Here is a 25,974-nt window from a genome sequence, read left to right as displayed (position 1 = left end):
AAACTACAAAATTCAAATGAGTAGATGCCTGAAATTTAGATGTAATAGGAAGGATTTAGTGAGGTCTAAGTAATATGGCCTCAACAATGGGTAGAGAAAAGTTATCCAGAATCTTGAGACATTGATAAGTATGCTACTGCTCGTCAGGTTCCTTAATTCTATTAATTAATAGAATCTTAGTTAATTTCTAAATAATCAAAGCTACTCTTTCCACTTTAGAGGCTAGCAAACCCAGGTTAAAACCCCGGTATCAGGAAAAAGGTAAACTGCAATATTGCTATGGACCTATCAGGTTGATTCAATGAACAATGACTTCATAGTACAAGTTCAATTAAATTCTCTTATGAACTACTTAAAGAGGTCTCACTTCCTGTGGTGCTAGTATTTTGCTAGGTTTAGACTATGGCTAAAATGAATAACCATTATGAGACATCAAAGAAGAACATGTCATATTTTTAGCAGAAAAGTGGGGTATTAATGATTAGCAGTAACAACATCCTGCAATTAAATGTGTCTAATGGAATTTTTTTTAAGATTAATGAACATTATATTTTATCATGGCTTAGGTCTCCATAAAAGCAAGATTAGTGACAGACTCAATCCTACTTAAGCTTTCTGTATTGAAACCTATGTGGAAATGCTCATGTGTAAATTCTGACTGTGAATTTTAATCTAATTTTTTAGCATTTTCCTCGTATTTTTTAAATTATTTTTAAAGATTTTATTTATTTATTCATGAGAGAGAGAGAGAGACATAGAGGGAGAAGTAGGCTCCCTGTGGGGAGCCCAATGTGGGACTCCCCTGGAGCTTGAGCCAAAGGCAGATAGATGCTCAACCACTGAGCCACCCAGATGCCCCTCCCTCACATATTTTCTATTTAAAATAATCCTGACAGGGGTTTCTAGGTGGCTCAGTCAAGCATCCAAGTCTCCATCTCAGCTCAGGTCTTGATCTCAGGGTCGTGAGTTCAAGCTCCACAATGGGTTCCATGCTGGGCTTGAAGCCCACTTAAAAAAAAAAATCTAACCCAAGTGAAGCAAAATTTTTCCTGGTTTTGGGGGATTAGGATACAACAGTCTGAAGAGGTTAAAAGTACACAAGGCCCATGTTAGCTTCAATATTCCCTAAAAAGGCAGGGCTCTTTTACATGAAGGAAAAGGCAGAGGTACTGGGATTCCCTTATAATTGATGTACCAGGCACCAGGCAGAATAAAGAAATATGTACATGTTTTGTTGGCCTCACCAAAATCTCAAGTCCTCTTCGGTGGGGGTGTGTGCACGCTCATGCTCACAGGCACATGAGCACTTTTAATGTAAGTTTAACATACTTTGATTCCTGTCTTGCTGGCAAGATAAAGTAGTCTACAGAACAGTTCCACATCAGCTCTCTCCAATAAAACTTGGCAATGTTGGAAGAGTTCTAGATATGTGCTGTCCTCAATTGATAGCTATTAGCTACATGTAGCAATTAAATAGTACTTATATGTGGCTAGTGAAGCTGAGAAACTTTTTTAGTCACAGTATGTAGCTAGTGGCTATTATACTGGACAGCAGTTTAGATGGCAAAATAAGTTCCCTTATGAGCAAGGAAAAAACCTTAGAGAATCCTACAAAATATTTTTCCCTTAAAAACTTACATGGGGGGATCCCTGGGTGGCGCAGCGGTTTGGCGCCTGCCTTTGGCCCAGGGTGCGATCCTGGAGACCCGGGATCGAATCCCACGTTGGGCTCCCGGTGCATGGAGCCTGTTTCTCCCTCTGCCTGTGTCTCTGCCTCTCTCTCTCTCTCTCTCTCTCAATCTGTGACTATCATAAAAAAAAAAAAAAAAAAAAAAAATTAAAAAAAAAAAAAAAACTTACATGGGGCACGTGGGTGGCTCAGTGGGTTAAGTGTCTGCCTTCAGCTCAGGTCATGATCACAGGGTCCTAAATCAAGCCCTACATAAGCTTCCCTGCTCACCAGGGTGTCTGCTTCTCCCTCACCCTCTCCCCCTGTTCATTCTCTCTCAAATCTTTAAAAAAAAAAAAAAGAAACCCTTTCAAAAAAAAAAAATCCTTTCATTCCCCCCCAAAAACAGGTTAACACTGGGAAAGGGGTTAATTTTCAGCCAATGTAAGAGGACTGTGGAGGGCAACCCCGGTGGCTCAGCAGTTTAGCACCACCTTCAGCCTAGGTGCGGGATCCTGGAGTCCCAGGATTGAGTCCCATGTCAGGCTCCCTGCATGGAGCCTGCTTCTCCCTCTGCCTGTGTCTCTGCTTCTATGTCTCTCAAGAATAAACAAAATCTTTAAAAAAAGAACTGTTGAGTAGGAACAAATGTATTTATTTCTAAATCTCCATTAATACCATGAGAAATTGGGCAGCCCGGGTGGCTCAGCAGTTTAGCACCGCCTTCAGCCCAGGGCATGATCCTGGAGACCCCGGATCGAGTCCCACATCGGGCTCCCTGCATGGAGCCTGCTTCTCCCTCTTTCTCCCTGTCTCTCTCTCTGTGTCTCTCATGAATAAATAAATTTATTTTAAAAAATACCATGAGAAATTGCATGTTGTGAGCATAAATCCCTTTTATTCGCAAGACCAAGTTTCATGATAGACCATTTCAGAGTCCCATGAGGCCTCTCAAAATGCTAGAAGCTCCTGAATTCATTCATCAACGATTTGAATTCCTACTATGAGCCAAGATTTGGGTGATGAACGAAGGCCTATGTGGTTCCTAACAGAGAAACAAACCTTAATTACATCTCTGATATGTACCATGGAGGGTCAAGTACAGGATGCTATGAAAACAGTAGTGACTGACTTTGGTGGACAGGGAATGGGGCAGTTATAGTCCAAGTGAGAATGAAAGCCCCTGATCAAGAAGACCATGGCATCCATGAGGAACCAGAAAGGGAGTTCTGTGGCAGGAATAAACTGCAGTAGGCATGTGAAGAGGTTAAGTTACAGGGACAGTTCATTAGAGCCTTATAAGGCTGTGTTAGGAATTTCACCTTCACCTTAAAAGACTAACTGGAGGGGATCCCTGGGTGGCGCAGCGGTTCGGCGCCTGCCTTTGGCCCAGGGCGCGATCCTGGAGACCCGGGATCGAATCCCACATCGGGCTCCCGGTGCATGGAGCCTGCTTCTCCCTCTGCCTGTGTCTCTGCCTCTCTCTCTCTCTCTCTGTGACTATCATAAATAAATAATTTTAAAAAAAATTAAAAAAAAAAAAAAAAGACTAACTGGAAGCCATTAAGCAGTTTTAAGTTTGGGGGTAACAGAATCAACCTCTTTAAGAATCCAATTCACTTAAAAGATCACTCTGGAAAGGAAAAAAAAAATGAATAGCAATATAAATGTGAAATTTATGGGATATTTAACAGAGGTCTCTCACCTAATGATGAAGCCAAAAAAAAAAAAAAGTGACCTTTTAAAGGGAAAAAAAAATACCCTATAGACAAGAAAAGGATCATTCATTCATAAAGGCATGTGATTCTAGGGATAGTCCAAAGGGGTAGGGTTTAAATCCCTGAGATTAATCAACCCATAAATAATTGCATGAACCCCTCCTACCCTAACATTTGCTTAACACCTGTTGTTCGCCAGGCCCTAAGGGCTTTGCACAAGGCACCGCTGAGGGGCAGGGGAGATGAGATAAGGTCTCAGCTGAGAGGATGGTATGACAAAAATGTTAATTGTTAGGAGAAACGTAAAAGCATTGTGTGAGTTCAGAGAAGGGCAATTATTTATGTGGTTCTACCAAAACTTTACTGCTTATTCTTTGTGCCTTACTTAAGACCTCTCCCCTTGGAGCACCTGAGTGGCTCAGTGGTTCAAGTCATGATCCCAGGGTCCTGGGATTGAGTCCCATATCGGGCTCCCCACAAGGAGCCTGCTTCTCCCTTGACCTATGTCTCTGCCCCTCTCTCTCTCTCTGTCTCTCTCATGAATAATTAAAAAAAAAAAAAGGAGGAAAGAAAGAAAAGACCTCTCCCCTTTGAAACAAACTTTCCAGTTTACAGAGACAGGGAAAATGGAGGGATAATGAAGGCCAAGGGGATATCCCTGGCCCAGCTTCAGGGTGGGGGATGGGAATGAAGAACATCCCAGGTCTTCCATTTCCATGAATTTCTTCCTGAGCAGTCCACTATTTGAGGTGGGATTCTGAGCATCCGCCCAAGCAAGACCCAAACACAGCAGCAGCACAGTAAGACACTTCAAGTACAAAGCAAAATAAATCCTAGCCTGATTTAAATATTGATGCCCAGAAAAAAAAGCATCCAGATTCCCCTAGGTGGTATTTGAGAACTCCCTGGGTTCTACTGCAACATCTTCCCTGGGGTGGTAAGGGAGACACAGACCTGCCACAGCTTCTACTTGGCAGAAGTCCTACTATAGCCCAAGCTTTGTTCCACCTTTTAGGTCAGTGGCAGCCTTGTAGAGATAGACAATGTGTCACAAAAGATACCAGGTCTTCAGCACTCAATGCACTGTGCAGAGCTTGCCTGAAAAGCAAAAAAGGGTTGTGAGGCTACAAGGCAGCCCAAAAAGAGAGGAAGCAGCTTGCCCAGGATGGACTTCATGGCTTGTCAGGATTTGTCTCACAAATGTAGTCCTCAAACAGTCTCCTGCCCTAGGAGATTTCGGAGGAAAAGAGAGATAAAAATGCATTACTAGGAAAAGCTGTCAACTTGTCAGAATAACCCGTCTTCAGGGCTTTTAAGATCTGGGCTATGTTCTCCTGCTGAAGAGAACTGAAGTACCAGAAATGTCAGATTAGCCCCAGGAACAGAGGAAGAAGCTAAAGTCTGGTGAGATTATTTAAATCAGTAGTGCCTTAGTTTTCCAAGTCCTTTAAAGATCCCAGCCAAATTCAAACTATACAAGGGCCCTTCAGATCTGATTTATCCAACATCTCTGCTAGTCCACAAGAACCCCACGAGGTAGCATTCTTGGCTGCCCTGGTAATTAAAGCAATAGAGGTTTAAAAGTTTAAATGACTTGGGCCACCCCTCCCCAACACCCCCCACCAACAACAAACACATGCTGAGGGAAAGCTTTCTGATACCTAGTGCTTGTTCTCTACAGCAGAAAGCCACAGTAAGAAGTTACTGGAGAGGAGCAGCTGGCAAAGGGATCCAGCAGTCTTAGGGAAAACTCTATCTACATGGAGGAGATACAATGGAAGGTTTTTTTTTTTTTTTTCAATGGAAGGTTTTTAATAAGCTTCTTCATTTGGCAAGGTGAACCTGACTGCCACAGTAATGGTGGTCCTGCACTGCCCTTGGCTCTTGTGTCTCTGAAGCAGGGCAGTGGCCATGTGAATTAGGAAAATGAGTGGTTAGGGAAAGGGGCTTTCCCCACCAAAGGTATCATACTCCCTCCATGTTGAGGTGTGGCCAGGATACTTCAGTGGCTGTGTGAACTGTACCTCTCCTCACACACAATGAAGAATTTGAAACAAGGTCATCCAAGGCAACTGGCCAATACTGTGGGAATCACACTGGTGCTGGTATGCTTCCCATCTGGAATCACACTGCATTAAAAAGGGCTGGGCAAGCCAGGCTTCATTAGACAGGCACAGATTCCTGGGCCCCACAAGGAAGCCAGAACCCCAAGGGGAGATAGAGCTCGTGCTGCCATGAGCCTCAGCACACTTACTAAAGGCTGAAATTCAGGCTCTGGAACTGGAGTCCAGAACTGAAAAGCAAGCCTTTTCTGTGCCTTGGGCATGCTACTTAACCTCTCTGAGCCTGTTTCATCATAAAATAACTTTTCTATTAAGAGCTGTTTGAAGTAAATGTAAAGCCTTCAACTAGGGGCACCTGAGTGGTTCAGTTGGCTCAGGTCATGATCCTAGAGTTCTGGGATCATGCCCCGCATTGGACTCCCTGCTCAGCAAGGAGTCTGCTTCTCCCTCTCCCTCTGTCCCTCCCCCTGCTCAGGCTCATGCGCTCTCTCTCAAATAAAATCGAAAAAAAAAAAAAAAAAAAAAAAACACTCAACTGGCCATTCCTATCACCGATGAACTGTAATGTTGGGCAAGCAAGAGAAGATTTCCACCCTCTGGAGCTCACCAATTAATACAGTAGATGGACTCAAGGACACAAATCTATGATGACAAACTATCAAAAGGTAAAGGAATGGGCAGCCCTGGTGGTGCAGCGGTTTGGCGCTGCCTGCAGCCCGGGGCGTGATCCTGGAGACCTGGGATCGAGTCCCACTTCGAACTCCCTGTGTGGAGCCTGCTTCTCCTCCCTCTGTGTCTCTGCCTCTCTGTGTGTCTCTATGAATATATAAATAAAATCTTTAAAAAATAAAAAAGGTAGAGGAAGGAGAGCGGACATCACACTCTCTAGTCCTTCAAGGATTCCAACTTACCACTTCTGCTCTTTTTTTTTTTTTAATTTTTATTTATTTATGATAGTCACACAGAGAGAGAGAGAGAGAGGCAGAGACACAAGCAGAGGGAGAAGCAGGCTCCGTGCACTGGGAGCCCGACATGGGATTCGATCCCGGATCTCCAGGACCGCGCCCTGGGCCAAAGGCAGGCGTCAAACCGCTGTGCCACCCAGGGATCCCCCACTTCTGCTCTTTCTTACCCAGTTATAAGACCTAAAGATAAACCCACTTACTCAGCCCTTAGGGATCATCAAATCTCAAAGCCAAAGGGCCCACATCTAACAGTTCTACTTTCTCTGTTTTATGAGATGGGGCACAACTCCAGCCCTAGAAGTGTTCATCCACCAATCCTCTGATCCTACCCCCAGGGCCTGGTTCTATGAGGACACTCATTTCTTGAATGACTAGGACTGCTAAGGCAATGAATGGATGGGGGCAAGGGCAGAAGGTATTATGTTCTCCAGAGGAACACATAATTCAAATGATAGTTTACATATATACTTATTATTAAATGCCTATTATGTATCAGGCACTGTTGCCTGGCATGGGGGAAAATTCCTTGATCCCCTTTCAGTTTTGTGAAGAAAATGTTAAATAAGCAAAATAGTGGGTTAAGTACCAAATACATGGGTAAGGAAAAATGGGAGGGGGTGTCTACTAGGAGGACTTGAAGCTAAGATCTTAAGGATAAGAAATTAGCCCAAAAGTGGCCAAGGGGGAAAATCCTTCCAAATAGAAGAAGGACCTGAGGGAGGGAGTGTTTGGTGAACTAGGACCTGAAAGGCAGGGCAGTGTGGTTAGAAAAAGATGGGTGAAAGGGCATCTGGGTGGCTAACTTGGTTGAGCTTTGGTTGATTTTGGCTCAGGTCATGATCTTGGGGTCCTGGAATCAAGGTGTCCCCTCCTTTGGGCTCTATGATGGGGTGGGGGGGATTCTGCTTGAAGATTCTCTCCCCATCTGCCCCTCCCCCAACTTGCACATGCTCTCCCTAAAAATAAATCTTAAGGGGGGGGGGGGGAGACGACACACCTGGGTGGCTCAATGGTTGACCATCTGCCTTTGGCTCAGGTTGTGATCCCAGGGTCCTGGGATCAAGCCCCCCATCAGGCTCCCTGCTCAGTGAAGAACCTGCTCCCTTTCCCTCTGCCTGCTGCTCCCCTATTTGTGCTCTCAAATAAATAAAATCTTTAAAACAAATAAATTCTTAAAAAATAAATCTTAAAAAAAGACAGCCAAGAAAGAACTCTATGTGGGTCTCTGGATCCTTGAACTTTGAGCACAGAAGACAGGTCTAGGACAAGAGAAGTAAATTTCAGTCTTCAGCATCCAGATCAGCATAATCCAACAAAAATATAATGTGAGCCACAAATGCAAGCTACATATGTAGTTGACCCTACATATTGAACAATATGGAGGTCAGGGCACCGACCTTCAGTGTAGCCAAAAAGCCACATATAACTTTTGATTCCCAAAAAACTTCACTAATAGCTTACTGTTGACTGGAAGCCTGATAACATGAAACAGTTAATACATACTGTATGTTTTACATATTATATACTGTATCCTTACAATAAAGCTAGGAAAATATTAAAGTCATATGGACGAGAAAACACATTTATAGCATTACACTGTATTTACTGGAAGAAACCCACATATAGATGAATCCACACAGTTCAAATGCATATTGTTCAAGGGTCAACTGTAATTTGAAAAACTCTAATAGCCACATTTAGAAAAGTAAAAAGAAACAGGTAAAATTATTTTATTTAACCCAATAGATCCAATATATTATTTCATATAATTTGATATAATGATCATTTAAACATGAATGTCTCACATTATTTTTCGTACTAGGCTTTTGAAACTCCATGGGAATTTCATACTCACAGAACCCTATAGGTCTGTGGCTATCCTACTGGAGAGCACAACTTTAGTTAGTAAATGCAAAACGAAATGAATTGATTAAAATTGCCTAGAACAGGGTTTCAACCTTGGCACTTCTGACATCTGGGGCTAGGTAATTCTTTGTGATAAGGAATTGGAATTCTTCCCTGTGCATTGTAGGATGCGTGGCAGCATCCCTGGACTCTACACTACATGCCAGTAGCATCCCCCCAGTTGAGACAAGTAAAAACTTCACACTACCAAACATCCCAGCAGAGGGTGGGGAACAAGGAGCGAAAATCACCAGTGATTGAGAACTACTGACCCAGAAAGAGTATAAATTGAAGAGGGTCCAGAATTCTGGAGACCTCCAGATTTGGCATCCACCGTAGGTAATATACACAGAGAATTAAAAGAAACAAAAAGAAAGGAAGGGGTATGGTGACTTCACATGAAGACCTCAGCACATTTCTGGCACATAAAAAAACCCAACCAATGTTTCAATAGCAACATCAAGAAGTCTTTCCCCACCACCACTTGTGAGAATTAAGTTTTTCTCATCTTTTCTGATCCCTTCCCTCTAGACCAAGGAATAGCCACAGAATTTCAAAAGCATGTACTAAGGACCACTGACTGTCCTCAAAAATTCCATATACCTTTCTGGAGAGACCAGCAGTTATCCAAATTATAGGAAACCATAGGAATAAATTCAAATCTCAAACTTCCATTGCCTTGTGGACAGCCTGCTTGAGCACAGAGAACAAAGTAGGGAGCTGGAGATGAACATTTGGGAATCTTCAGAATACAGATGGTAGGTAAGGCCAAGGGAATTGGCAATACCACTAAAATGAGCATGGAGAAAAAGAGAGAATACAGCCCCTAGCTTCATTTTTACTGCCCTGAAAACTTACCAGCTTCCTTTTCACCTTGAAAACCCAAATCTGCCATTTACAAAAATGGGAGGATTATAAGGAATATCTAGAGAACCACCAATGTAAACGCTAAGGGAGAAGGGGCCTGGCTGTAAAATGTTCAGCATATGGTATGGATGAAGCCAAGGGAGCAAAGGAGTAGGACAAGGAGTAGGACAAAGAGTACTCAAAGATGAGTAGGGCAGATCATGCAGGACTTTACAAGCTTTGCACTGGATTCTAAATTTGAAAGGAAGAGCCTCGGGATCCCTGGGTGGCGCAGTGGTTTGGCGCCTGCCTTTGGCCCAGGGCGCGATCCTGGAGACCCAGGATCGAATCCCACATCGGGCTCCCGGTGCATGGAGCCTGCTTCTCCCTCTGGCTGTGTCTCTGCCTCTCTCTCTCTCTCTCTCTCTGTGACTATCATAAATAAAAATTAAAAAAAAAAAAGAAAAAAAAAAAAGAAAGGAAGAGCCTCTAGCTGCAGTAGGGGGATTAAAGGGGTGGGGTCTAAGACATTATGTGATTTCCATTTTAAAAGCATCACTCAGGACACCTGGGTGTCTCAGTGGTTGAGTACCTCCCTTTGGCTCAGGGCATGATTCTGGAGTCCCAGGATCATGTCCCATGGTTGGGCTCCCAGCATGGAGCCTATTTGTCTCTCTGCCTGTGTCTCTGCCTCTCTCTCTCATGAACAAATAAAAATCTTTTTAAAATAAAGTAAATAAATAAATGCATCACTCTAAGGGGAACTTGCATAGCTCAGTCAATAGAGCATGGAACTCTTGATCTCTGAGTTTTAAGTTCAAGCCCCACATTGGGCATGGAGCCTACTTAAAATCAAATAATGGCAATAATAAAATTTTAAAAAGGAGCATTCTGGTTGCTGTATTGTGAAGACAGTAGATGATGTAGAAGCAGTGAGACCAACTGGGAAAGAACTTTAAGAAATACAGGTAAGAGAGGACAGTGGCTCTTACTAGAGGGCCAAAAGTCTGGAAGACTGTGAAAAGTAAAACCAGCAAGATTCCTAATGGACTGAATCTGAGTATAATCCAGCTTGGCCAGGATAACTGAAGGATGGAGTCTCCATCAACTGAGATGAGGGAAGGGTATAAGAGGAGTGATTGTGGAAGAGGATACCTGTCAGAAGATCAAATTTACACAAGTTTTGAAATATCAGATGCTCAAGCAAAAATATCAAATTTTTGATATCAAAATATCAAACAGGATATTAATCTGAAATTTGGAAGCCTTGGACCAGAGATTGAACTTGGGAATATTCACATGGCATCTGAATCCACAGGATTACTAAAGACTCAGAGCTGAACTATGGAGCCTCTAACATCAAGAGGTCAGAAAGAGAAAAAACTAGCAGAGGAAATTGAAAAGGTAGAAAAACCAGGTGTTATGTCCTGGAAGTCAAATTAATTGTTCAGGAACAGAAAGTAATCAACTCTGTCAAAATACTAATACCAACGATAGAAGTAGATAAGGACCAGAGGTTGAAGGGATTAACTGCAAATCAGCACAGGGCCTTTTGGAGGCCAGACTGGCCCATCTCTGGGGCTCTACCTCCTGGGGCTGCTGGGCCTTGTTGGGACCCCAAAAAATGTTCATCTTGTGATTTATCAATGTGTCAAACTGTACTCTTAAAAAACCTGTACTCTTATTTCATGGACATGAGTACCTAGAGACACCTGGTACTCAGTTTAGCGCTGCCTTCAGGCCAGGGTGTGATCCTGGAGTCTCAGGATGGAGTCCCCAATCAGGCTCCATGCATGGCCTGCTTCTCCCTCTGCCTGTGTCTCTGCCTCTCTCTCTCTCTCATGAATAAATAAAATCTTAAAAAAAAAAAAAAAAAAAGGAAAGAGTACCTCAGTAAAGCCATTTTTTTCTTCTTTATAAAAGGTGCAGCACACCATACTCCCCTGCTTAAAAACAATACTATTTCAAGAGTAAAGGCCAAACAGACCTACGTGAACTACCCCATCATTTAAGGATCTAACCTCCTCTCCTACTACTCTCTCCCAGTCACTCCATTCTTCCCCCTACCAGCCTGTTAAAACAGGCCAGCTACAATCCCACCTTGGGGCCCTTACTCAAGCTGTTCTCTCCGCTTAGAATACTAGAAGTCTGTTTGGCTCTTATCTCATTCAAATCTGCTCAAATCTCAAGTTTCTCAATAAAGCTTGGCGCCCTATTTATCACAGTAATCTGCACATACATACATTACTCTAGCTCTCCTAACACTCTATATTCAACTCTTCCCTTTTTTTAATACAAAGCTATTTCTAACACCCAATTCACTATGTTCACTGTTAATCCTTGAGTCATGAGAACTAATACAAAGAGGAACCACCACACCACCACAATGGGCATGTGACATGAACAAGAAGCCTTCATCTTTTCAGTTAAAAAAAAAATTGACCACGTGACTTAGCAACATAAAATCACAAGCAATTTTTCTGTGGAATGGTAGAAGTGAACATCTGATTAAAGAGGGTTTAAGACAGGGCACGTGGGTGGCTCAGTCAGTTTAACATCTGCCTGGAATCTTGGGATGGAGCCCCGCGTTGGGCTCCCTGCTCAGCAGGGAGTCTACTTGTCCGTCTCCTTCTCCCTCTGCCCACTGCTCACTTGCTCACTCCATGTCAGATAAAATCTTTTTAAAAAATAAATAAATAAAAAGGGCTTAAGAGAAAATGGAAGGCAATTAATTGGAGACAGAAACCATAGAAAATGCCTTTGAAGAGTTTCGCTACAAAACAGAGTGAAGAGGGGTACCTTGGTGTCCCAGTGGCTGCGCATCTGCCTTTGGCTCAGGTGGTGATCCCGGGGTCCTGGGATCGAGTTCCCTATCCAGCTCCTCGCAGGGAGCCTGCTTCTCTCTTCTGCCTGTCTCTCATGAATAAATCTTAAAAGAAAAAAAAAAAAAAAAAAACCAGCAGAAATGAAGTGGTGTTAACGAGCAAGGAAAGTTTTTAGTGGGAATAACAATATAATGCTAGTAAGACTGATTCAATAAACAGGAAAACCAGATATAAGAAGCAAAGAACTGCAGCAGCAAGCTGGCCCTAAGGTGTTAAGTAGGGCACTGGCCCTAGGTAAAAAAACTAACCAGAGGGAATGTGATGTGGCTGCAGATGCTAGAGAGTAACAGGTGTCATGAGAAGGCTGAATTCCCTTCTGATTGTTTTCTCAGTAAGAATGAAGTAGGCCAGTAGCTGAGTGAGCCTAAGAGAGGAAGTGAAAGAGACAGCAACGGACTAGGGAACTGTACTCCTCCTGATCTCTTGGCAGAACCATAGTCTACACAAGTCAGGCTTATGATCATTCAAAGTGGGATCAGTCACTGAAACTGTTTTCCTCCATCACCTTCAGCCTCATCAATCAAATGACTGTGAACAGATGAACTGGATATGACCTGGGACGCAGTACTTACTGCCAAGTGTGTATGATGATGCTGGGGGACTGAGGAGCCCCAGGGCTTGTAAAGAAAATGATGTAGACAAAGAAATGATAATGACTGGTATGTTTTTCAAGTTGGGGAAAGAAGTGAGAATATAAGAGGGTGAGGGACAATGAAAAGTTGGATCAATGAATCAGAAGTTCCAGTGGGATCAGAGGATTGAAACTTTGAAGAAAGCAATCTGGAAAGACACAAGATGGGACCACCTGGGTGGCTCAGGAGTTGGGTATCTGCCTTTGGCTCAGGGCCTGATCCTGTGGTCCTGGTATCGAGTCCCACATCAGTCTCCCTGCATGGAGCCTGCTTCTCCCTCTGCCTCTGTCTCTCTCATGAATAAATTAAAAAAAAAAAAAAAAGAAAGACACAAGATAGCTAACATAAGAAAAGTGAGTGAATTTTTAAAAATTAAAGAGGCTGGCATTTTGGAAGGACTGTCTCCAAACCAAAGAAAACCAAGACACCCTTCCACATCAGTTGGTACACCACTGATGTGATTTACCCATTCCCCCTTGGTGAAGGGGGAAAATATTGCCAGATTTCTTATTCACTTCCACTTCTTAAAAGATATCCAACACTAAAGCCAAAAGGAAATTTCTTTCAAGAAACTGTTTTATTGGGACACCTGGGTGGCTCAGTGGTTGAGTGTCTGCCTTTAAGCTCAGAGTGTGGTCCTGGGATTGAGTCCCACATCAGGCTCCTAACAAAGTGAATAGAAGACTAAGCCAAACATACCAATACACAGGTGGAACTTGAGCAGCCAAATCAAATAAGCCCTTTCACCAAATATGAGAACATTTTAAATACTCCAAGTAAATTCTTAGATTGCCAGTGAGTATAATTTGCCAAAGAAAATTTCTAAAGTTAAGGGGTTAAAACTTACATGTCTGTCCCTAAATTGGTATGCAGGCTTTCTCTCAGAGCTACGAACAGTGTAATAACAGAAGAAACAGTTACGAGAGAAAAATCAGTCTCATCCATCATGATTACAAGCCAAGGCAAGTCCCTGTAGGCCCAAATCTGATAGGGAAGCCCCTGGGCATTGCCACAAATGGACTGGGGAGCAACACCAGTTCTTCATCAAGTTCTGTAGGTTGACTACTACTGAATGAATCCTGAAGGACAGGCATGCCAGGCATGCCAACTGCAACCAATCTGATTAACACTCCATAAAGTAAAGACTACATACTTTAAGCACTCTAAGCATAGAGTCACAAGAGTTGATTTTGCCACCGGCCAACCCCTAGAGACTACGATTTAATAATTAATCTAAGGCAGTAGTTCCTCCCTGCATAAACAGGGGCTTATAAGAGTAGGTAGGAGGTATCCAATGTCCTATTCATTCCGCTTTCTTCAAAAAGGGTGCTAAATTTGTTTCCTTCTTATAATCAGAACAGGAGATATGATGTTCAAATAGCATCATTTTCATCCCTTTTTGTTCCACTGCAATTAAATTGAGATTTGTTTCTATTTGTTCCCCAACTGAGTGACCATCTAGAAAAAAAAAAGGTTAGAGATTTACCTCACACTTTATAACAAATTCCAAGTAGATTAAAATTCTAAACTTAGGGCAGCCACGGTGGCGCAGCAGTTTAGCACCGCCTGCAGCCCAGGGTGTGATCCTGGAGACCCAGGATCGAGTCCCATGCCGGGCTCCCTGCATGGAGCCTGCTTCTCCCTCTGCCTGTGTCTCTGCCTCTCTCTCTGAATTAATAAATAAATAAATCTTAAAGAAAAAAAATCAAAACTTAAAAAATGAAACCATAAAAATACCTGGAAAAAAAAGAATTTTCTTACTTTCTTCAAGTGCAGAAATCCCAAGTATGATGCAAAATCCTCAAGTGCTAGAAGAAAAGGCTGGAAATTCAATTACCACACATTTAATTTTTCTACATGGCAAAATCATCATGAAATGACAAACTGGAAAAAACACTAGCAACTCAGATCACCAAATTAATTTCCTTAATTTATACATTGCTTCCACAAATAAAACCAATACTGGATTTTAGAAAGGTAAGGACTAAGGATACAAAAAAATGGAAATAGGGATCCCTGGGCGGCGCAGCGGTTTAGCGCCTGCCTGCCTTTGGCCCAGGGCGCGATCCTGGAGACCCGGGATCGAATCCCACGTCGGGCTCCCAGTGCATGGAGCCTGCTTCTCCCTCTGCCTGTGTCTCTGCCTCTCTCTCTCTCTCTGTGTGTGTGACTATCATAAATAAATAAAAAATTAAAAAAAAAAAAACGGAAATACAAATGACTGTTAAAAATATAAAGATGATCTACCTCACTCATATAAATAGATACTAAATTTATAAGCTATCATTTTACACTATTAGGTTGGAAAAGACAAACACATACACTGGATTAGGATTTAAGGAAAGATTTTCATAACTTGTTGGGATACAAACCGTAATAACTTTTTTTTAAGGATTCTTTTTTTTTTAATTTTTTATTTATTTATTTATGAGAGAGAGAGAGAGAGAGAGGGAGAGGGAGAGGGAGAGAGAAGGAGGCAGAGACATAGGCAGAGGGAGAAGCAGGCTCCATGCACCGGGAGCCCGACGTGGGATTCGATCCCGGGTCTCCAGGATCGCACCCTGGGCCAAGGGCAGGCGCTAAACCGCTGCGCCACCCAGGGATCCCTAAGGAGGGGCAAAAGGTGAAGGAGAGCAAGAATCCTGAGCAGACTCGTTCAGCATGGAGCCCAATGCCGTGCTCAATCCCAGAACCCCGGGATCATAACCTGAGCCAAAACCAAGAACCAGATGCGTTAATGGACTGAGCCATCCAAGGTGCTCCTCAACTGTAGTAACTTTTGAGAACAATCTGACCTGTACCAAAACGCAAAATGCCATTCCACCTTTAAGAATATAGCTTACAGGGGATTCCTGGGTGGCTCAGCGGTTTAGTGCCTGCCTTCAACCCAGGGCGTGATCCTGGAGTCCCGGGATCAAGTCCCACATCGGGCTCCCAGGGTGAAGCCTGCTTCTCCCTCTACCTGTGTGTCTCTGCCTCTCTCTCTCTCATGAATAAAGTCTTAAAATATATATATAAATATATATATATATATAGCTTACAGATACACTTGCGTTCATGCAGTATAACCATATTTCATTTAATACAAAATGTCACTGACTTTAAGTTGCATTATTACTTTACATATCACTAAAACCAAGGTGCTAATTAAACTATGGATATCAAAATGCAAATTTCAGATATTAAAAAACACGAGGAAAATGAATTGATTAAATCATAATCCTAAAACCTCATATTAGTTTCATTCCATAAAACTTTTTTCTTTCGAAATTGAGGTGTATATTTGAAATCTAGTTCCCAGTCTTCACCGGGCCTTGCATTTTATAGATGGTACCATAGGGAAACTCTACAGTAAACATTTTTTTTGGCATCTTAGTTCCCAGGCTTTCCAGGAAAAACCTCTTTGTTCACTACTAAAACCTGCTCTTCAAACCATTTCAACTCTATAAATAAATCAGAAGACCCTACTCCAGCTCAAGCCAGCAGGTAAAAACTATCTCCCTTCCTCTTGCAGCAGCCTGGATGATAGTTAAGTCTGGAAGTTCTATATAAGGAAGCTCCAGACTCTCACATCTGGTTTTAACATTTCTTACATAGTGAAATTAAGAGTTCTCATCTCACTACAAAATGGAGTAGGAACAATTCAACATGTTGGATAGGACTGAATGAAACCAGCAGGCTCAGCCCTTAAAGAACGAGCCCTGGAGGACAAAGAAAAAGAGTACTAAGTTTTCCCCTGTTGGCACTGACAAATTAGACAAAACAGGAGCAGTAATAAAATGCTCAATTCAGCTTTTAAGGTTTACTTACCAACAGCTAAGCACTTCCTTCTTTGGTGTCTTACCTCCTTGATAGACTGCTAGCACCATCCCCACCTCGTATCTCAGAGATGCTATTTACTTGTTAATAAAGTCATATTACTTTATTACTTTACGTATCACTGTAGAACAGTAAACTGTTCTTATTAGTTTAAAAGGTTCACTGATTGATTAGACATCATCTCAGGCTTAAACAGAAAAGAGCTGTTAGCATGACAAAACTTTAAGATTTTATTTATTCATGAGAGACAGAGCAGGCAGAGAGACCTTAGCAAAGAAAGAAGCAGGATCCCAGGACCCCAGGATCACGACCTGAGTAGAAGGCAGACGCTCAACCACTGAAACACCCAGACATCCCCAACTTTTATTTTTTATCAAAATAACCCGTGAACATGGTTTAACAAATAGTATAAGGCTTTCAAGTCTCTAGCTTCATCTTCCCCAGATATAACAACTTTTTAGCTGTTCTTACCTTTATGGGACTCAAGTTGGTCAATATTCTCCATTTACCACTTTAAAAAAATTGTTAATTTCTATTATGTAATAAGTTTTGCTCTTACACATCCCATCACTCCCCCATCCATACTTTCCCATTCTCCCAATTTAGTTAGTTGACAATTCTTTTACTAAATATTCAGTGCTGCCATGATCTCGACTAGGTTGAGCCCCATAATTCCATTTTAAAGTTTTGGTAAAACACTTTAAGTTTTTTCATTTAATTTCTACGCACTTAGGAATTCAGCTCTGCACTCTTCAAATGAACCAAAAATTTCATAAGTATTAAAATACAGGAATTCTTAAATTCTGTCTTGGGAGACATTCCCTTCTATAACTACTTTGCTTTGCTTCAATATAGACTATACTGTTCTCCAAACCCACAGCAAAGTACTCAGGGGACTTCCCACTGTCATTATTCTGGCAATTTTTTGACTCAGCGTGAGACCACAGAGAAAACATCAGTACTGAGTACACTTCACTCCAGTTGTTTGCAACAGTACTTAATAGCATAATGCTAATGCTCTACCTAGAGCCTTTTAGTACTGAGGTAGCTCTGGGCTAAGGAGTCTGGCTTAATTTGGCATTCATCCAAAACAACTCCAAGTTTGATGCCTGGAAGAACTCTAAGTTAACAAACTTTTGGTATAACACCAAATCAAACCCCAGTATTACCCTAAAAACAGCTTTCCTAAGTCCTCTGACCCATCCAGAATTAGATGGGTCAGATCTGTGCCAGATGCCAACACTACAGAATACTGGGACCATTCCACTCCAACCTTCCAGTGAGTGATCCAATCATCTACACATCCAAGGCCTAAACAGAAAGCTGCTTGCAGAGGCAAGGTGGGGACAGTTATCTTTGTATTCTCCACATGTGTACTTACAGTAGGCAACTAGTTAAATACTTCATGAACGGGATCCCTGGGTGGCGCAGCGGTTTGGCGTCTGCCTTTGGCCCAGGGCGCGATCCGGAAGACCCGGAATCGAATCCCACATCGGGTTCCCGGTGCATGGAGCCTGCTTCTCCCTCTGCCTCTGTCTCTGCCTCTCTCTCTCTCTCTCTCTCTCTCTCTCTGTGTGACTATCATAAATAAATAAAAATTGAAAAAAAATAAAAAAAAAAAATACTTCATGAACTACAAAATCAGCTCTCAAGAGGATGCTAAGCACCCTTTACTGAACAGAAGAAATGGTGGAAGCCTACAAAAAAATCAGTATATGAAAGCATTACTCTTAAACTACCCCAGAACTCCTGAGCTAACCAACAACAGTCTAATTCTGTCCGTTACACAGAGCAGACTGTTGCCTCAACTCAAGATACACTTGATCGGAAGCTTAAACACTAATTCCAAAATCTTAATGTTGAAATATCAGCAAGTCCAATTTAAATAGTTTTAGAATCCACTTTCCACTGTTTTTAATAGTGTTTTGCCTTTTAACAATAATTACAAAGCACAGCAGGAATGTAGCATTAACCTAGCCCAGATTCTGAGTCATGAAAAACTGCTTAGGTTATCTATTACATACAGGGAGACCATGCTCTCAAAGCAGAAATGACTCCTTTTAAAAATTTTAACCAGCCTGTTTTATAAAGCAAAAATACATTATTTCCATATCTAATCTACTGACATACCATCACGTCAGAAAAGCCTCCTCCCACTACTCTCATCTAAATAAGTCTCTATTTGACATTATTTTGTCCTCCCCACACACTTAGGCTCCAGAACTATACCCAACTATACCCAGCACCTACAACAATACCTTGCAGAGTATCAAATCATTTGCTGAAGCAATGAATACTGTCAGTCTCCACCTTTTGAAACTTGCCAACTCCACCTATTAGACCAAGGGGTGTACCAATGAAAAGTGCCAAAGAGTGATGGGTCCACCTTTTCAGAGAAAGGGGGATCAAAGTAGGCACCACCCTCCAAGAAGTGGCACTGGCAGAAATCCAACCCAGCCAAGGAAGATAAAGCCAAATGCAAGGAAAGTAACCAAACTTTACTCATAATCTTCATTACTGACCACTTCCTATCTGTAGGAGCTAATAACTTTTCATCCTTAGTCACCTTATTTCCACCAATAGTTTTCCTGGAACTACTCTACATCACTAGACTTCTCAATCAAACACAGCCTATATGTTCAGCAATTATTTGTATTTTGAGGATAAGAGGAATAAAACTTGCAATGGACAGAAAAATGGCTGCTTGGAGCATTAAATAACACATACATAACCAATCACAGGGTTTCAACAGAACATTCAGTAAATTACAAGTTATATACATAACTATTCCCATCTTAGCCATCTATGAATTAGAACCAGTCAGATAGAAGCCTTAAGAAAAATCTGAGAAATCACCCAACTAAAAACCAGATCCTTTTTATCTCCCTTTACCATAACCCACCTTTCATAAAGGCATACACAGTAGGTGCTATTTGTTGAATGAATGGTTCTAGAAAATACCCTACTATATGTAATGTTAAAACTGGAAACAAGGTACAGACAAAAAAAAGATCTGGAAGACGGTCTGTTTTGATAGAAGCATGGAACTAAGAGACAGGGCTCTTCCTTGTATTCATCCCTATGCTCATTATTAAATACTCTAAAAGCTCGCTGCTGGGTCCTCTTCCTGTGCCTATCATTCTAAAGACTCTAAGTACAAGTTAATGAAGTGCTAGTGCTACCATTGAGCACTTCGGATTTGTATTTGGGGAGAGGTATAGAAACAGATGGTAAACGGCATCAAAAAGTGTTACTTTACTGGCCTAAAGCAGCAGCAGAATACTAACAGAGCCACAACTTTATTTTTCCATATGGCATGAAAAATGGAAGCTGACCTCCTATCCTCTGATTCCTTTTCCTAGAACTCTATCTTGGCAATAAATCAAGCTAAATGTACTGACTGGGTGGTTGGAATGATAAGAGGTACATGATAATGGCTTCACAAACAGGAAAAAACTTCCATCTCAAAACCACTAGTAAGTAAGTTGGTTTTATTACAAAGGTGTACGAACAGGGGGAAGACTTTACTGGAGTAAGACTACCTGCCTGCGTTCTTCTTCCACACACGATCTTTTTTTCCCTCTGGCACCTGTTAAGTCCTATCTACAATAAAAGTAGTTTTTACTGGAATAAGACTACCTGCCTGAGTTCTTCCGCACACGATCTTTTTTTCCTTTGGTGCCTGTTAGGTCCTATCTACAATAAAAGTAATTGCAGCGATGTTCACCCAGAGCTGAATGTCAAACTTTTTATATTCCCCTTCTCTTCCAGGGACAAATAAAGAATCCAGACACAAGCCCAAGCAAGAACTCTCTCAAAGCACACATACCCTAAGTTGAAAAACCATTTATTTCACTGGAAAAAAAAAAAAAAGTTATCCAACTCTATGTGTCTACCCGCCACAAGCCTTTGGGCCAAAAAGACTCAGGAGCAGTGACACTCTCATCAAGGTCATTCCCAAGTCCAATACCCACGGGAAGCAGGAGGCGGGGAGACAGCACAACCCCCACCAGTTTCTGCACACAATGAGGCCTGCTGGGAGAAGAGAACATAAATGGGAAACTACAGAAGTACTGAAGAACAGGAAGAACAGGAAAATGGGCAGGAGGGAGGAAAGGAAGAGGTGGTCTGAACTTAGCAAGGTAAATTAAGGTCCACGGTTCCTGAGGGACTGAACGTACAGAGCCGAGAACGTCCCGGAGACGGGGTACCACGAAGGGTGTATTCTCATGCACAACCGCAGCTCGGAATTTCAGCCCACACACATCCCACCTGAAAGAGAGCACAATACAGGGGCTTTACAGCAAAGCTCAAAAGGGCTTTCCTACTTAAAACTTCAAAGAATATCTTTATGAAGTCTGGTAACTTGACACTCCTTTTAAGTTTACTTATACCCATCCCCAGTATACACAATAACCTCTAAAAATGAAAAGAGTTTGGAGGTCAGAAAGTAACTGGGAAGGTCAAGCAATCCCAGGCTGGGGCCTTTCTCTAAATTAAATAGCAAATACTTTTTCATGACAGTAACCAAAGATAATGCATTTCTCTTGATGTTAAAATCACCATTCCTCAGAAAAGGTTATTTCCACATCACAAATTATCACTGAAGGGCAGAAAAAAAAGAAAAGTTCCAATTAGCTCTCTGGTCTAAAAGTCAAAAGCATGTTTGAAACTCGGTTTACTGCCAAGGTCCAAGTTAAAAATGATTAAAGGTCTAGGAAAAAGCAGCATCAATTGAACAGGTATCCAACTCTGCCTAGGGAAGAAATTAAAAGAATGTAGTGGAGGACTTGTGTAAGCTACATATCAAGTCATTCAAGTTACTTTCCCAGCCCTATCAGTGATTTCCTACCCAATAATCCTGGGCAACTCACATACCTTCTGCCTTAACTGAAAGATAACAGAGTATCATTCACACTGTCACTACTGAATTATGGATCAAAGGTAACGTCTAGGACAAACTGGGGTCTACCCAAAACAAAGGGCATTGAGAATCACCCTTTAATACAGCAGCAAACTCAAACACCTGGAGCCCAAAGCTGGCAAGCATCAGAAAGAATATACTCAGGTAGAGCCAATGGATCATGAGGCTCAAAATGTATAGTAGAGGAAAAAGCCAGAGGACTCAAGGTAGAGCTGGTGGTTCAAGAGTATTAAATGCCCGTAATTAGTGGGAAGATGAAGGGAGTGATCTGCTTAAGGCAAATCTCTCACCCCTGCTGTTGATGGCAGATTTGTATTACCATAAACCTTGAAGAAGTGGAGAGATGTCCACCATAACACTGTGGGACAGTTTAAAAAAAAATTGAACAAAGTAAACAGGCTCTTATAGGACAGATTCAAAGACAGAGCAATGGAGTGGACACTCTATATTCAGGGAATGAATCTGAGCTGAGTGAAGTTGAATTTGAGTCTATGCCCCAGACTCCTTGTTGAAAGCTTTATAAATTAAGATACCTTTTCTTCTCTCTGTCCCAACTTAACTTCAAAGAGTTTTTCTATAAAGCTCATAGGGAGTGAATTGTTCAGGAACGTGAGAAAAACGCTGCTTCAAGATTAAGATGATGCCACTGGGTAGTCTTCATAGTAACTGGGACCCAAGCAGTGATGACTAGTTAACTAATTATCAAATTTATATTACTATAGGTCATAACCGACCTTTCATATGGCACGAAGCAGAACAGTAAGCTGCAAACCTTAATAATGTCGCACACCTAGGAATTTCAACAAAGGCTCTGAGAAACAGCACACCTCAGTCTGAATATATGGGTCCCAGGTTCAGTTTAATTACAGCACATAAGTGTGACCCAAGATTCATCACACCATTCTTTGTTTTTCCAGGGATAAATAGCATCAGATTGACTCCCACTACTAGGAGCCCTGGAAAAATAGCCATGAGGGCTAAGGATGTTTATGTATTTCAAAAAGTTAGGTAGTTAAGGACTTATCCCTAGCCTGTGAACCATGATAGTAACCCTACCCTAACCCAGCAAAAGCAAGCAAGCAGGGCAACCTAACTGGAGCCTTTAGGAGGGATGGCAAAACCAGAACAGGGGACACCCCACCGCTCTCACCTCAAGCCTTAAAAGGCTGAATACCGCGCCCGATCCGCATACTGCTCCCGCTCATACCGGGCCATGTCGTACAGGGAATTCCGCGCGGCCGCCGAAGCTTGGGACAACTCACTCTCATGCCCGTAACCGTAGCCCTCTCCAACAGTGGGGACTGGGGCTGTAGCGCGACGCAGGGGGCTCCGATCCCGCCCGTAATATGAAGTGGAAGCTGCAGTAACAGCAGCAGCGGCTGCTGCAGCAGCAGCAGCTGTAGCAGCAGCAGCTCCTGAGGTCGGCAACAGGTGTCTATCGTAGGGATCGAGAGAGGTGGAGGTGAGGTGACTGGCCATGGCTGTGTTCTGGACTTGTGGCAGCTGGGACAGGGTCTGCTCTGCGTAATTATACGCAGAGGCAGCTGCAGCCGCCACTGCCTCATAGGACCGGGCAGCACGGCAGCGCTTGTAGTAGGCATCGAGCGCTCCGTACGCGTTGTTGTAATACAACGAATCCCCATAGCTCATGGTGTAAGGTGTACGCACTGCTCCATATTGCTCATTATATTGCTCGGTAAAGTCTGCCACTCGGCCCGAACGATCTATCGGACACTCTTTGGACCAGTGCCCCTCTTTCCCGCACCGATAGCAGCCGCTCTGGTCTCCCATCCCGGGCGCAGTCCTAAGCCGGCTGGTGGACAACTGCACGTGCATTCGTTTGCCTTGAAGAAACAGACGCAAGAAGGGTTGCTATCACTCTTAGTCATAGCCCCCGCCCCTACCCCAGACACTGGTCATAGCAATGGCTTTACCTAGACAACTCTAATGCAGGACTCATTGCCAAAAGATTAAAGAAAAAAAAAATACTATGCAAATTCATTATAATGACGTGATTTCAGGCAAAGATCAATTAGATGAAATGTTTCAGCTCTAACACTAGTTTAATGCTTGTGCCCCAAAACCAGCAACTTCATCTTTTGCCAGATAACTGCAGACAAAAACTACCCCTAACAATGGCCCACTGTCAAAAGAAACTAGTTAAGAGTGCTCCACAAGATTCTGACATTTCCCATCTTCACTACCAAGACTGATTTCATTAAGCAGAACAATGCAAAGGCCAATCCCTCAGTTCCCCACCCCAAAATCAAAGAGAGTTAAGACCCTAAAGTTACCAGTGATGGAGAATATGACCCAGACATGAACTGTGACTGAGTGTGATGGGCAAATTTCAAGATTTCTGGGAAAAACACTCATGAAATGGGGGAAGGGACAATAAATACTCATTGAAGGACTGCCTCCCCTGTTAATGGAGTCCTTAAAATTGCTGGTCTTGATATTCAATCCACCAAAGATTCTTTTCAATCTGAGAGCTAACTTTAGTAACCTCCTAAGGAACAGGACAGGTAATTCACAAGATGCCTGAATTTTTAGAAAGATTATGAAAATCATGGAAGAAAAAGGGGAAGGGATATGAGAAAAATGGAGAATAACCAGTAATATTAGGGTATCAGAGCATTCACTTTAACAAGATTAAAGTACTTTTTCTCCTTAAACTAGGGATCCAGAGAGCCTAAGAATACAGTTACTATTATCTTCTGCTGAAAATTAGTTTGTATTCTGGAAATAAAAAGTATTACTTCCGAAAAACTTAAAAGAAATTTTTCAGCAAGTTTAAGGTTTGGGATGCCTGGGTGGCTCAACAGTTGAGTGTCTGCCTTTGATTCAAGGGCATGATCCCAGGGTCCGGGATCGAGTCTCTGCAGAGAGCCTGCTTCTCCCTCTACCTCTGTCTCTCACGAATAAATAAAATCTTTAAAAAAAAAAAAGTTTAAGGTTTAAATCTTTTCACAGGAACAATTTCCAGCTAACATGATCTACCAATTTATCAGTATGCAAAATTCCAGCAAAAACTTCCAAGGCAATTGGCTATGATGTACCCAAACATGCAGGTATCAAAGTGAATGGTCAGAAGTACAAGAGAGTCAACAGGTCACCTACTCAACCAACATTACAGAAATCGGTAAATAAACAATTTCACAAGCAAAATTAAAGTCCTAGCAAGCTAGGAAAGGGAAAAGAGGTTGGAAGGATCAAACTACCCCCAAAAATCTCTTGTAAATACTGCATCTGGTAAGTGTAAATAGATTGCAGGTTAGGAGCTAAGATTCACAATTAAGTACTTAAAGATTTTAAAGTGCTCACATGTCCCTCTGGCATTTGCCCACGGGACCATTTTGGCACCTAACGAAACCAGAGCAAAACAAGTGCAACCAAGGAACTTAACCTTGCACATTCATGATATAAGGTCATTAACACCCTGATTGAGGATATTATCTATTCCAAAGCTAGAAAAAGAAACTAAGTCTTTAAAAACATATATAACTGGTGTCTTTTAAATGAGCAAATAATGGAGAATACACCCAACACTGAAAAGCGAAAGGATATAGAAGACCATTTTAATAAATTCTGCTACTTCACGTACAAAGAACTCTACTGAATAGAACTAAGGAGAACGACTAATAATAAGAAATATAGTGAAAATATAAATAAGCGGGATCCCTGGGTGGCGCAGCGGTTTGGCGCCCGCCTTTGGCCCAGGGCGCGATCCTGGAGACACGGGATCGAATCCCACATCGGGCTCCCGGTGCATGGAGCCTGCTTCTCCCTCTGCCTGTGTCTCTGTCTCTCTCTCTCTGTGACTATCATAAATAAATAAAAATTAAAAAAAAAAGAAAATATAAATAAGCATAAATAGCACCAGAGACCCTAAGGTTCATAGCCCTGAGTTACACCATAAGGACAAGTTGTCCTGAATCGGTACACACTGACCTCCCCTTACATATGTAACTGCTACAAAAAGACACAGCACCCATTCTATGACTTGGTTAAGGTGGAGAAGTGTGTCCAAAAATTAGGTATCTCATCATAAACCCTCCACAAAAGCAGCCTTTGACCCCAATTAAGTTGCTGACAGCAAATAATTCTCAACTTACCAATTAAAAAAGGAAAACAAACTAGACCTGAGAGACTGGGGACACTTTTCTTTAATAATGCGCAGCAATACCCATGACACAACGCACCCATTACTTGGGGGAATGATGATCGGACCTCCAGCTCTAAGAAAGGTTCAATTTAAGAGAAACAGCAGCAATGACTCTTAAGAGCAGTATTCAGGAAAAGAAGCAATAACTACCTTGTCTGGGCTAAAAAGGTTGGAATATACTTTAAAAATGTAGCAAGGAGTTGTGGGAGTACCTCTTAACCTGAATACAGTTAACAACCAAAGGGAAAAGGCTTTATTGATACTGAGGACACAAAGGGGGAAGGAGGGGTTGGGGTGGGAGAATAGATAGCAACTCACCATGGTTACCACACTCACCCTTCCCGACTGCCACTCTTGCCATAGGAGCTCAGATCTTAAACCAA

At 42.2% G+C, this 25,974-nt stretch overlaps 1 protein-coding gene across 9 annotated transcripts in view; it reads right to left on the bottom strand.

The window, feature by feature from the left end:
• The window catches only part of RBM4 (RNA binding motif protein 4), a 31,205-nt gene that overhangs the window by 2,897 nt on the left and 2,334 nt on the right, over positions 1-25,974 (bottom strand). For 4 of the 9 annotated variants that reach the window (XM_026004336.2, XM_072758461.1, XM_072758459.1 and 1 more), the window contains 2 exons: positions 22,577-23,270; positions 20,334-20,774 (listed from right to left, as the gene is read on the bottom strand). The exons of 2 other annotated variants lie outside the window; for them this stretch is intronic. In XM_026004336.2, the coding sequence (XP_025860121.1) occupies positions 22,585-23,270 (686 nt within the window). In that variant the 3' untranslated portion in view covers positions 20,334-20,774; positions 22,577-22,584. Of the gene's footprint in view, positions 1-20,333; positions 20,775-22,576; positions 25,965-25,974 lie in introns of those variants that run through there. 3 more of the 9 variants (XM_026004340.2, XM_072758463.1, XR_012001639.1) reach the window with 2 other exon arrangements.

The sequence above is a fragment of the Vulpes vulpes genome, chromosome 5 (assembly GCF_048418805.1).
Source record: "Vulpes vulpes isolate BD-2025 chromosome 5, VulVul3, whole genome shotgun sequence".
NCBI lineage: Eukaryota > Metazoa > Chordata > Mammalia > Carnivora > Canidae > Vulpes > Vulpes vulpes.
This window is presented reverse-complemented; position numbering and strand designations above follow the sequence as displayed.